Genomic DNA, 12,977 nt, shown 5'->3' with positions numbered 1-12,977 from the left:
GTCCATATTGCACACCTCCTGTTGTATTTAAAAGAGTAGAGCACAAATAAATACATTTTTTGGATGTAAAGACCGCAACAACAGTGACCTTTTGGATCTTGTTTTAATTTCGAAACTTAAATTAGTTTTAACTCCAATCGGGAGGGTGTTCACATGTATGTGTGTGTGTGTCTTTGTTTTTTCTTTCTTAACGTTGTATATTTTCTTAGATTTTTAATTTGATTTTAGAAAACTATCTACGTACTTTAAGAACCAAAATAACATAAATCTTCTTCGGTTGTGAGTTTTGCATTTTTAACAAATTACCTATATACAGTATACCTTGATCGCATGTAAATCAAGAATTTTAGACAGAGTAATTGAAATTGTTGTTTGATCCTAAAGAAAGATTACATACGACTGCATTCATTATAACTTTCATAAATCCGAGCGACTGGTGATAAGAGATGCATGTAAAGGCCTCCAAGTTTGGTTTGACTCTGGAAACTAAAGTCTCAAATTCTTAGAATATTTTCAGACTTTTCAAAAGAATATATGTCACACTTGGTGTACTAAAAAAACTTATGATACATATTTTTCAAAAGAATGTCAGATTTTTCAAAAGAGTTATGTCACATATATTTCTAAAGAATGTCACAGTCACACTTGATGTAATCATGTCATATTTTTCAAAAGATGTCAGATTTTTCAAAAGAATATCTCACACTTGATATAAGAATGCCATATTTTCCAAAGCATGCCAGATTTTTCAAAAGAATGTCAGATTTGTGGTAATATTTATTTGAGTCTAGTTTAACATTACATTCAAAACATAAATAAAAACTTGTAATCTTACGAAAGTAATAGATAGATTCATGTCATGTACATTCAGTTAAATAATCTTGTCTTATTTTCGATGAACAAATAAAAGATCTTTAGATCTCTAAAGAATCTTAGAACCTCTAAACATCATATGATTAGATGTCTATAACATATATAGCCACAGTATAAGTTAGAGATCAAACGTTGGGATTTCACAAGACCAACCATGTGAGGCTTGATACATCATCCTTGGCAACAATTGTCTGTAAGGATCACACTCTCTTTTCATTTTTAAGTATGCAATGCATTGTTCGACCTCAGACTTTGCTTGCAAGTAAACCTCTTGTGCCTTTTCTTTGTCTTTCAGCTCCTTCTCCTTACCTGCCATGGAAAAAAAACCCCGCCATTATTGCAAGTAATGAGGTCAGTGATTTGATGTAGAGAGCATACACTTAGATTATATAGATACCTGCTAAGTCTATTGGTTTGCCAAAGTAATAGTAGAACCGCCCTGGAATTTTAGGTACAAGTCCTGGGATTATAGCAATCTTGGTTTCCCAATTCGCTTTCGTCTCCTTCCCTGACAATTATGACGTTCAAAATCACATATGTGTTTATAAATGAGAATATATATAGTGTGATCAAACATAAAACACCTTAGGTTGCCAGCGTCCTTTGTTGCTTTTTCCATTAAATCTTTTAGGATAGGGATGTTCCTTTGATCATTGGAGTCCAATACAATCTGAAAATCAGCCAATGTCTCAAGCCAAAGTTACTCGAAACCGAGGTTCGCTGAACGCACATTTAAGATGTTGAATAACGCAACAATCTTGGTAAAGGCCGAGAATCTCGAGTAAGTAGAAATTTGAATGGGGTTAATAATGCATATGTGATAAATAGTTACATGAAGGAAATGAAATAGTGTAGATCTTAATATTTGTGTAGAGAATACTTACATTAAAGATGTCGTCTTCTCCAACAACACCGAAAGGAACGATTTTCGCTCCAAATTTAGATGCAACTCTCACAAACTCGGATTGTTCTGGCCAAAACAGCTTGTATTCTTCACCCTGTGAAGTCTCTCTTTACATGTTAACCTCCAAAACACTAATATCCAAAATTGTAGAAACCGAAAAAGGTCACCACGCAACAATATATTAATTATAACATAACCTTTCTATGCAAAGCTTCGCGGACACCTCCAGGATACAAAAGCACATGAGCCTTTTCACGCAGTAGTTTGTAGAAATTCATATTGGAGACAGGTACTCCACCCATTAACTTATATTTGTCAAACATCTTCGGGTCGACTAACGAGTCTTGGATATACATAAATACCATCGGATGTGTCAAACCACGCATGTGAATATTCCTCTCTTTTAAGAGTAGACCTACCATTGGAGCCAACTCAAACCCCAATATCATGTGATATCCAACGTACACAACCGGCCCTTGCGAAGGTTATCCTTCGAGGCTCCTGACAATTGTACCGTCTTCTAGAGTTGATAGCATTACAGGTGAAATAGCATCCATTAGCAATCTGCACCGCGGAATATTCCATTCAGTATTTACTATAACCTTTTATTTCTTTTGCTATATACATATAGAAAAACTAAGATATAGCAATTAGTAAGGCATTTACCGGTGCTCGTCTAATAGTTGTTGTAACTCAAAAGGGGTAGGTTTAATGTAATCCGAAACGTAATCATGTGACTTCCCACGGCGATAAAAACAAGTAAGCTTGATGATAGTAGCCAGATCTAAGCTGTCCTCCTAACATGAGATGTAAAAGAGAGATAATTGAAGTGTAGGATATATAGAGATTTCAAGAACCTATTTAATAGTAGTATCAATATTAAACCCTAAGTATTGGATGAAGAGAGATCACTTACCAAAAGAGGAAACTGTCCATTGTCATCAAGCTTACGTACAATACAATTTGGCAACGTTCGCGAGTATCTGACAATGTCTTCCTCATTAAGCAGCCATTGATCACGTCCACTGAGATAGTCATAATCACATTACACTTATGCTCCAAGCTATAACATCTCTTTGAAAAAAGTAAAAGAGATTCATAATTTCTAAAACAAAGAAAATTATTGGACCTTGGAAGTATCAGTGTTTCAGCTTTAACTGAGTATATGTGAGAATTTACAGAAGCAATAGCAGACTTTAGCATTTCAAGCTTCCAAAGGAGTGTGTCCTTAGAGAACATCCTACTCAGAGTCTACAAATATAATTTTCAAGGTGTTGATCGCATTACTTAAGAACTTGATAAGTGAAACTGAAAATGTATAGACTATAAACTATAAATCATGAGTTCCTAAGAAGGAACACTTACTGGAAGATTAGCTGAAACTGCAAAGAGATCTCTTAGCATCCCTCCACCCACTCCGCCCATTCGCTGGACGGAAAATTCATTTGACATAGCTTCTAATATTCCAGTCAATGGAGCGCCTACATGATAAAGCCCCGGGAACAAAGAAGACACACAAGTTTTTGATGTTTTAATAAGTTCTCCATCTACAAGGAACTGATATTATATAAAATTTTGCAGCCGTCACTGCTTTCTAAGTAAAATCAACAAGATGCCAAAACCATTATAGAGATCCAACTTGGACCTCAAGCTTGTATTTCAAGATAAAATATGATAAGGGAATAAAAGTACCTTGCTTAAAACCAAATACGTCTTCCCATAGTGTGGGAATTCCATCAGGTAAAACATTAAGCATTCCTAATAGAGGTTTTGACATGAAGTTGTTGACATGTGTGGCTGCGAAAATTAATTAATGTCTATGATGAACAAAGATGTACATATTTTGTTATCTTTTGCGACAAAATAAGAATCCCGCAGACCTAGCTTGTGTACCTGGATTAACCAAGATCAGAGCAAGATCAACGTTGGGATTCCTGGCTGCAACATCTAACGCAAGACATGCTCCAATAGATTCTCCAACTAAATATATTGGTCTATTTGGGAAACGGTAGTTCTCCGACTTAACTGTCCTCTCAATAAGCTTCACCAAGTCTAAACACACACAAAAAGGTTTAAACGGGATTAGCTATCTTCTCAGTTAAATAGCCATTTTGGTACTTTACAAGGGGGTTATAAAGGCACCTTTAAATGGAGTACGATCACTGACGGGAATGTGAAGGCACCATATATCAAAAATCCTATTCAAATACAAAAACTTTAAAAATAAAGATCCCTTAACATGCCAATACTTCAAAATTAAACTACCTAAAATCAAAGTTACAAAAACAGAGAAACCATACTCTTTTAGATACAGGGAATGTTAAAAAAATGGAAAAGCTAATAGAAACTTAAAAGGAAATGAATAAAACATTACTTACTCCCCAAGTTTCTTGTGATGACGAATGAGACCTAGTCCAGTACCATCGATCCCTGCAAGTTTTAGTTTTCTCAGTTTTGTTAACTTGAAAAGACTTAACATTTCAGTGTTCCATGGAAATGAAATAAAACTTCAAATCCGTAGAAACTATCCCAACTCAACCAAACTGAATTATCGGTATCGTGTCTAGGTCAAGTCCGACTAATCCGGAGGTGAGCATGCTCTTTGCATGTTACCGCAAACTCACCCTAACTAAAGCACCCGGACCAATGCCCAAGAATCCAAGTGGTTACACGTGTATAACAACCTTGTTTGAAGTGTAATCAAGTTATCCCATCGGGAACCACATTCATTCATATTACGATAGAAAGGCGAAAGAAGTTTTATACGACGAACCAGGTAAAAAGAGGAGGAGAGGAGAGTTTGGCGCTTGAGCTCTGCATTCCAACGGAGAGAACCAACGAGGTGGACCTCCTCCATCCCCAACGAAATCTCTCGCTTCTTCCAAAAAATCCAACAAGCTTTTTCGCAAATCTCCATCTTCGAATACGGATTGTGCACCACGTTTTCATCTTTATTCTTCCGTCTCCGTCGAATACCCCTAGAAGGAGGAGGAGGAGTGGATGTTACGGATTTGATCTCCGTGAGTCGTTGCTTCGAGGCGGAGGTCCGGCGTCGTCGGAGATATGACTTCGTTGAACAGTAGGAATCAGTTACTCTTGATGAAGATGAGACGGCACAGAGACCGAAGATTGAGCGAAGTAATGTAACCCCCATTTGTGTGAGACTTTTGCCGTTTTTCTATTTGTTTATAATAAGAACACGACAAACTCGTCCAAGCAAAGATGCGCGGAAAATAAAAACATAGTTGTTTTTTATTTTTTGAAAAAGTAGTACAATTAAGTATAACCTAAAATACAATTTACAAACTAACTTTAGTTGAACTTTAATTTAGTTAGAATCAAATTTGTGTTTGAGAGAGTAATTGAGAAAGTTGTCTTTCCATCTTTCTGTATTTAATTAGTTAGAATAAAAGTCCACATTTACCACCTCTTGTCTTGCGACTTGTATGTAAGAGAGGTTATAAACACCAACAACAGTGACATTTTGGCTCTTTTTATAATTTATATACAAATTTAGACGTGCAAGTTTCCTCTTCTGAATTTCTATAAACAAAATAAAATTTACAAAACGTTAGTTGAACTTTAATCGGCAAGGTGAGCCAAATCTCACGTACAAATAAATCGATATGACACAAGATCCAAATGATTTTAGAAAACTACCTATATGTATCAAAGATCCGTTTCTTTATTAAAACATGCAGTTAAATGAAATATAGTAGTATACAAACAAATCTATATGTCAAAAATTTGAACAAGACACTCCAAAAAAGCTAGTTACTTGTTGTCCCATATATACTATACCATCCAAAAATGAAAGGACATAGTTTGTGAACAAATGTTTTTTTTCTTAGAATTACTTGATGGAAGCATGCACTTTGTGTGTAACTGGAATTATGCAGAAACGGAAACAAAGGAATTTTAGGGGAAGTGTTGGATATATGATAGAGTTTCATCACTACAAATCTTTCTAACATAGTTAGAGAAAATTCAAAAACAAAACTCAGATGGAGGGAGATTGGAGACAAGTTGTCTAAGACCACCAAATCCCATGTCTTTGCATTTACATAAAAATTTGGACTATATTTGGTGGTGGGAATGAGCCATATCCGTGCAATAATATAAGCAACGCTTAGACCACTTGTGAAAACTCAGATAAGCTATTTTAATGTGAGTTTCTAACTTAAAAATAGCGTATCATGTGAACCAATAGTCCATATATCAGATATTAAATTGATAAAATCAGATACTATACTTGATCTTAGCCAAAATGCTGAGAAATGTATGAATAGTGAGAGAGAGCAACCTCTATTTTAACATAAATAACTAACAATTATGTGATAGGTTTTAGCCCAACTCAAAATTAATCACATGTGAGGCTTTAGCCCAATTCAAAAATTAGCCCACAATATATCCTCAGTCGTACCAGTGAATAATATTTGTGTAAACTTTTATTGCAACGACAAGATGATGACATTCGAACCAAATCAAATCTCAACAATTGGAAATGAAAAAGATATGGATCGGATGACAGAAAAGAGAATCGAAGACTTTCAAATGAGATTCCACAATGTCCTAAAAAAAATATGCCAAAAAGTATTATGACTCTTCTTTAATGTAATGGTCAAACCTTTTTATACCCAATAGTGGTTATATGATAAAAATGTAACATATCACACAAATTTCCTAATTTGGATTTTTAAGGAAAAATAAACTTTCATTTTAAATTAGAGAAATAGTCGAGAACCACTTGAGTCACTTGAGCATACCATAAGGCGGAAGCATCAATTTAAGGAACATAATTTTACACATGGCACTAGGGTAAAAGGGACCGAATATGTATTCGATTAGCTACGTGTAATTTGAATTGTAGTACAAAAAGTACAAAGAAAACGTATGCAAAGTAGTGAGAATAATAAGTTAATAACCACTAAATAAATTGGAACATTTTATCAACCACAATGAGTCACGTGTGTATATATTAGTTGAAATGTCGTTTTTAATATTAAGTCTATAGTATATCATTGAGCTTTTAAACTACCTATGCATCTATATAGATATTTCATAATTATATCAAAACTTAACGTTATTATATTTCAAAATATGTTCGGATTCATAAAATTTAAACAATTCTTTCAGACAGAATGAACTAAACACGTCTAAAGTTGCATTTAATTGTTTATATATGTGTGTATATATAATATACAACATCTAAGATGATCGAGAACGTTATATATATATATTAACTCTTAAACCCACCAATGAAAAACGATACAATTTAGTGAATGAACCGACAAGAAGATTATGTTAGTGACCCGAAAAATTGTCCGATATATGAAGGAGCATATTCCCGTGATGGAGAATATAAAGTTGACTACATTTATCCCATGCAAAAAGAAAAGAGATAATTTTAGAAATCGATATGATAGGCATATATTCCTTCTCAACTCTCGAGTCTCGAGGGTTATAAAAAGAGAGCACATGCATGTATGGAATAAGGCAAAAACATATAGAGAGTAATGAAGTGTATGATGAAGAAGAGAGGTCTAACATGGCGGAAAGCGTCATGTTTAGTAGCCAAGGATGACTTGCCTGATCTTTTTCGCCTCCACGATTCAATTTCAAATTCATGCATTTTGGATTATTATACCTTTTAAAGTATAATAGGTCAAATATCATGTTGAATCTTGCGGGTTAGGTTTCAGGCAGTCTCTTTGGCTATCTTGACATGCTTTTTCCATCCATGTTATACCTACTTTTCTTTCTGTCTTCAAAATCACTATAAAATTTACACTTCAGAAACTTTCATTCTTTGTTAAAGTGTTAAATTTCAAAAATGTCAAATTTTCGCAGTTGGTTTCAAAAGTTTTTGTTATAGTATATGAAAGTGAGTGTATACATTATTTAGAAGGAGAAGTCAAAGATGAATAGAAGAATCATATTTGGTAGCCAAGGATGACTTGCCTGTTTCTTTGAGTAAAATGGGTTAGTGTCATGTTTGACAAGTGACTATAAGTTATATCAAGCAATGACCATTTTACTCATCAAAAGACATCAGGCAGTCTCCTTGGCTATCCTTATATGTTCTTCTCTCTCATCTCAGACGTTTACCTTCATTCAAAATAAGATGGACATGACAAGAAAAATCATTGAGAGATAATGTTCATGATTTCGAGGCTTTTTGCATATATATATGTATGTCGTGCATTTTGCGCATACATCAATATATATATATATATATATATATATATGTATACATGAAAATCAAGCGATTGTGGAAGAACATGGATCATTCGAAATTGCATGGTATTTGGTGTTCATATCATGGAAAGGTAAATATATATGTGAGAACTGCCTTTATTTGCCACGTCTCGTCTCGCATCTTCGAGCGGAAATTCAATGTTTTATTTGGGCTTCCTCGAGCTTACTCACAATAAGACCGGATTGCGTTATGTTCTCCTCAACGAGGGAGTTCGTCAGAGCGATCAATTCTTCAGAGAAAACGTTGTCTTTTCAATATATTGTAGGGACGAATGTAAATGGGGTTTAAAACAAATTTGTAAGAAGTGTTAAAAAAGAAGGCCGTCACCAATCTTATATTCAAAAAGACGGTCCCTTCTACAAAATGCTTTCTTCAGAGGCTTCAAATTAAATGGTAGGAGAAGAGGCTAACTTGTTTTTATTTCTCTGTTGGGACACAATTACGTTTTATCTTGGCTTCCTTAAGGCTGTATTTGATTTAGTAAATTGAAGATGACAAAACTATTATATAATACCAGTTTTGTTTGATCAATAATCTTAGTTAAATTTTTAAAAAGTTCTGAAATCTAAATCGGTGACATAGATCTTACAAAAGTAAAATCTTGAGCATGAAGTCTAACGTTACAAACTAAACAATCAACCTTGAACTTCAAACGCATCAAATGTAAGAGAACAAATAAAAATAATTTATTCTTGATCTTCATGAATTCATGTATTTGCTTTGAGAAGGCAAACTAATAGCCAGTGGGAAGACGTCATTTTTACTAACTCGAAAATTCATCGATTTTTTTTTCTTCTATTGCTCTAATATACATGTTATTGGACAAAACAAAAAACTGAAAATTGTTCTACAGACTAAAATTGTTATAAAAAAAATTCCGGACCGGTGCCAGTGAATAATATTAATGAAAACTTAAGAAAAGGACATAATGATATCCAAACCAAATCAAATCACATTCTCAAGGGTCCTAGTGAAAATGATATGAAAAATAGAGAATCGACTACTCTAGAATATGTGCAATATCCAAATTACGGTCTTCTGATTCTATCATTTGATGGTCAAAACTTTTTATATCCGAAAGAGGTGATAGAGAAATGCAACATATCATCAAAATTTCCGATTTTGGACTTTGAAGGAAAACTACTTTAAATTTGAAATTAGAGAAAAAGTAAATTGCCCATACCATAAGGCAGAAGCATCAATTCGAAGGAACATATACTTTTTTTAGACATTCCACTTAGATAGAAGGGAGTAGGGACCGTATATATACTCGATTACTATTATTAGAATTTGAACTTAGATAAAAGGGACCGTATGCATGCAAAGTTGTGAGAATAAAAACAATATGAAATAAATTGAAACATTTTAACCACAATGTGTTAACCCATGTACATGTTGAAAAACCTTTTTATCGTTAGCCAATATTTTATTAGGTTTTAAACTTTCTATTAATCATATATATGCTGTTCTATAAATCATAAACTATTAAATCCAAACTTAACATTATATTTAAAGATATGTTCGAATTTACAAACTGAAACATGTGTTTCATACTGATTCAAATAGCCACATCTAAATCTGCATTTGATTCACCGATTTAATTAAAGTCACATAATATGTACATTGTTTTATTTTATGTAGAGTTGTTACATTGTGGAAACGCTTACACCCACAAATCAAATGCGATGTATAGTTTTGTGAATTAACCGACAAGAATATTATCTTAGTGACCCGAATCATGGTCCATTTAAAGGAACATATTCCCGTGTTAAAGAATTCAAAGTTGACTATATTTATCCCATGCAAAAAGAAAGAGATAAATATTGAAATCAATATGCATATATTCCTTCTCTCAAGGGTTATAAATAAAACGAGAGCACATGAATGTAAGGCATGAGACATAAAGAGAGTTAAATATAATGAAGAAGAGAGGTCTAATATGGCGAAAAGAGTCATGTTTAATAGCCAAGGATGACTTGCCTGATCTTTTTCACCTCCATGATTCAATTTTAAGTTCGTGGATTTTGGATTATTATGCGTTTAAAAGGTATAATAATTTGAGATCATGTTGAATCTTGCGGGTTAGGTTTCAGGCAGTCTCTTTGGCTATCTTGACATGCTTTCTTCATCCATGTTATACTTATTTTTCTGTCTTCCGAATCACTAGAAATTCACTTTAAAAAAGTTTCAATCATTGTTAGGGTGTTATGTTTTGAAAATGTCAAAATTCTGCCTTTGGTTTCTAAAGCATTTTCATAGTTTATGTGGCTGAGTCTACACATTATTTAGAAGGAGATGTCAAAGATGAATAGGAGAACAATATTTGGTAGCCAAGGATGACTTGCCTGCTTCTCTGAACAAAATGGTCGATGTCATGTTTTGAAGTGACTATAAGTTATACCAAGAAATGACCATTTTGTTTATAAATAGACATCAGGCAGTCTCCTTGGCTATCCTTATATGTTCTTCTTTCTCAACTCAGATATTTACCTTCATCCAAAATAAGATAGACATGACAACAAATATAATGGTGAGCGAATGTTGACGATTTTTGGAGGCTTTTTGGATGAATATATAGCATATATTACATTTTGCGTATACATCAATATTTATATGATTGGATCGACTCGAATGAGTCTTGCCATGAAGCTTCATGGAAACTTCCTCTTAGGGTATGGTTCCGATGCAGCGCACCTTGATATATAGTCACGTTTCATTACAGGGTATTGTTCTTTATAGGTCTATTTGAATTGGATTTTGAAGTGATTTATATATGTTTCATCTAATCTTCTTCCTAAAGTTAGGGTTTTAGATTCTTCCTCTGAATATCTAAGTGGTTGTGAGTAGTAGAGTTTATTAGCTTTGATTATTTTAATGTATGAAAAACAAGAGCATTCGAATGTAAGAAAAAAGGGATATATATTACCACAATAAATTTTGTATCAAACTCATCACTTGACCGTTGTGATCATTGGATCAACGAACCCCGGACCTTTCTTACGTTTACGTTGTGCCAGGATCAAATGAAACCTAAGATCCGCGTGGAATGTAAATTGGAATATGTAGTTCTACGTGGTATTTCGTGATCACACTATGGAAGGTAATTTTCCATAGGGGAAGTCATGAAAAACATCATCATAACTTTGGCCAAAAGTTTCTAAGAAATCACTCTAATTCAAATCGATCAACTCAACCCTAACAAAATTTAACCCAAGTGCTCATAAAACCCTAACAAAATTTTACTGGAGGAGGCAAAAGAGAAGGATAAAGAGAGAGAAGGTTGACGTCATTGAACGGCGAACCGAGCATCGACAATGGTTTGGGGTTTCAGGCCAGCGAAAAAAAAAAAAAAAGAATCTGTAGAATTTAAGAAGAAGAAGAATTTGGAAATGAGAGCGAGAGTGACAAAGAGTGATAGAAATTGATAAAATCCAATATTAGATCCAGGGTGTATAATCGCAGGAAGAGACTAAAGGGATAAAAGAGAGTTAAGGAGAAGAAAGTAATCTTTGTAAAAAGGATGAATCGAGAAAGAGAGTGAAGAGGTAAACCTGAGAAAGAGGATGCATAAGAGATATAGAAATTAGGGTTTGATTTTTAATTTGAGCTTTTCCTTATTTTTTTGGCTAAGTGTTGGCCGTATGGGAAAGAATTTCGTTAAATATTGGTGGTTCAAAGTGATTTTAGTTTTATCTATATGATTATAAAGCTTATCGTTTTTGAAAAGTTATAATATAGTTACGAAAATTTGATTAACACCTTTAAAAGCAGTTATGAAAATTGTGCTATCGTAATTTTTGAACCAAACAAATTATAGCGTTTACATATTCATAAACGCTATCCAAAATGCAAGCTTAAGTCTAATACAGTAGAACCACACCCATTGCTATCTTCTAATACTAAGAATACTAACTATTGTTGTAGTGAAAAAAAAAAGACTTTTGTAATACATACATAGCCAGCATGACACCCTCCTCTAGAAACAAAGCACCAAAGAAACGGAGACAAAAGAAGGGCCAAGAACCTACAGAAAACAGCTCATGGGACGAATAAGAGAGCTAAGCACTAAAACTGAAATACTGAGCCAGAAGGTTCCCACCAAAAATTCTAACGAATCTATGAACGCTGGATATAGCCGAATAAAATCAGGTGTGCACATAACCGAAGTCAAACCAGCAACAGTACACGAGAAGAACAAAAGTAGGACCCAAAAGGCCAAAACGAAACTAGAGAACAGAAACTACAAGTCTTCTGATGCTCTAATATACATGTTATGATTCTTTTTTTTTTTTATGAGAGATAAATATATATGTCATTGGAAAACAAGTATTTGAACATTTTTCTACAGATTACGCTTGTTACAATTTTTCCGAGACGTGGTAGTGAATAATATTTGTGAAAACTTAGTAAAGTGACATGATGTTATGATGATGACATTCGAACCGAATCAAATCTCAACAATCGGTGGTGAACAAGATATGGATGATAGACAAGAGAATCGACTACTTTTGAAAATGAATAGGCCTGGATTGATTCGGCAATGTCCCAAATACGGTATTCTTTCTTTAATTTAATGGTCAACCCTGTCATTCTATCAATATCCAAAAGAGGTAATACAAAAATCCAACCCATCATAAAACATTTCCTATTTTAGAATTTTAAGGAAAACGATTTTTAATTTTTTAATTAAAGAAAAAGTGAAGAACAACTTGCCCATACCATAAGGCAGAAGCATCAATTCAGAGGAACATTGTTTTACGCATTGCACTAAGATAAAGGGAACAAATATATATACTCGATTTAACATTATTGTATTTCAACTTAATTGTGAGAATAAAAAGCAATATAAAATAAAATGAAAACATTTTTTTATCAACCACAATGAGTTAATCCACGCATATATATTTGTTGAAAAGATTTTTATCTTTAGCCAATATGTAT

General features: G+C 33.6%; 1 protein-coding gene, 2 long non-coding RNA genes and 5 other non-coding genes across 9 annotated transcripts; 4 read left to right on the top strand and 4 right to left on the bottom strand.

Moving 5' to 3' along the window:
• Positions 1-856: 856 nt before the first annotated feature.
• AT3G26820 (Esterase/lipase/thioesterase family protein) lies at positions 857-4,931 on the bottom strand (the record flags this gene model as incomplete). 2 transcript variants are annotated; one of them, NM_001338835.1, is made up of 16 exons in its annotated part: positions 857-1,182; positions 1,271-1,381; positions 1,458-1,543; positions 1,758-1,871; positions 1,975-2,192; positions 2,292-2,341; positions 2,444-2,574; positions 2,694-2,802; positions 2,907-3,028; positions 3,143-3,258; positions 3,470-3,574; positions 3,671-3,829; positions 3,920-3,975; positions 4,156-4,207; positions 4,551-4,655; positions 4,754-4,931. In NM_001338835.1, 15 exons carry the CDS (start codon positions 4,929-4,931, stop codon positions 1,321-1,323), a joined length of 1,662 nt encoding a protein of 553 aa, NP_001326780.1. The 2 variants fall into 2 exon arrangements, with proteins under 2 accessions (NP_001326780.1, NP_189317.1); NM_113594.1 differs by having other exon boundaries at positions 992-1,182; positions 1,456-1,543.
• Positions 4,756-4,822, bottom strand: U2.18p. Its single transcript, NR_141151.1, has one exon. It is a non-coding gene; the product is annotated as an other RNA (small nuclear RNA).
• A 2,373-nt stretch (positions 4,932-7,304) lies between the features above and the next one.
• Positions 7,305-7,519, top strand: MIR169n. The gene has a single exon (NR_141628.1). It is a non-coding gene; the product is annotated as a microRNA ath-MIR169n precursor (primary transcript).
• A 160-nt stretch (positions 7,520-7,679) lies between these two features.
• On the top strand, positions 7,680-7,891 carry MIR169m. The gene has a single exon (NR_141627.1). It is a non-coding gene; the product is annotated as a microRNA ath-MIR169m precursor (primary transcript).
• Positions 7,892-9,955: 2,064 nt separating this feature from the next.
• On the top strand, positions 9,956-10,166 carry MIR169l. The gene has a single exon (NR_141626.1). It is a non-coding gene; the product is annotated as a microRNA ath-MIR169l precursor (primary transcript).
• Positions 10,167-10,321: 155 nt separating this feature from the next.
• On the top strand, positions 10,322-10,534 carry MIR169k. Its single transcript, NR_141625.1, has one exon. It is a non-coding gene; the product is annotated as a microRNA ath-MIR169k precursor (primary transcript).
• A 498-nt stretch (positions 10,535-11,032) lies between these two features.
• On the bottom strand, positions 11,033-11,375 carry AT3G05105. The gene has a single exon (NR_141150.1). It is a non-coding gene; the product is annotated as an other RNA (long non-coding RNA).
• Positions 11,376-11,899: 524 nt separating this feature from the next.
• Positions 11,900-12,280, bottom strand: AT3G05095. The gene is given in 2 exon segments (NR_141149.1): positions 11,900-12,057; positions 12,064-12,280. It is a non-coding gene; the product is annotated as an other RNA (long non-coding RNA).
• Positions 12,281-12,977: the final 697 nt, after the last annotated feature.

The sequence above is a fragment of the Arabidopsis thaliana genome, chromosome 3 (assembly GCF_000001735.4).
Source record: "Arabidopsis thaliana chromosome 3, partial sequence".
Lineage (NCBI taxonomy): Eukaryota > Viridiplantae > Streptophyta > Magnoliopsida > Brassicales > Brassicaceae > Arabidopsis > Arabidopsis thaliana.
This window is presented reverse-complemented; position numbering and strand designations above follow the sequence as displayed.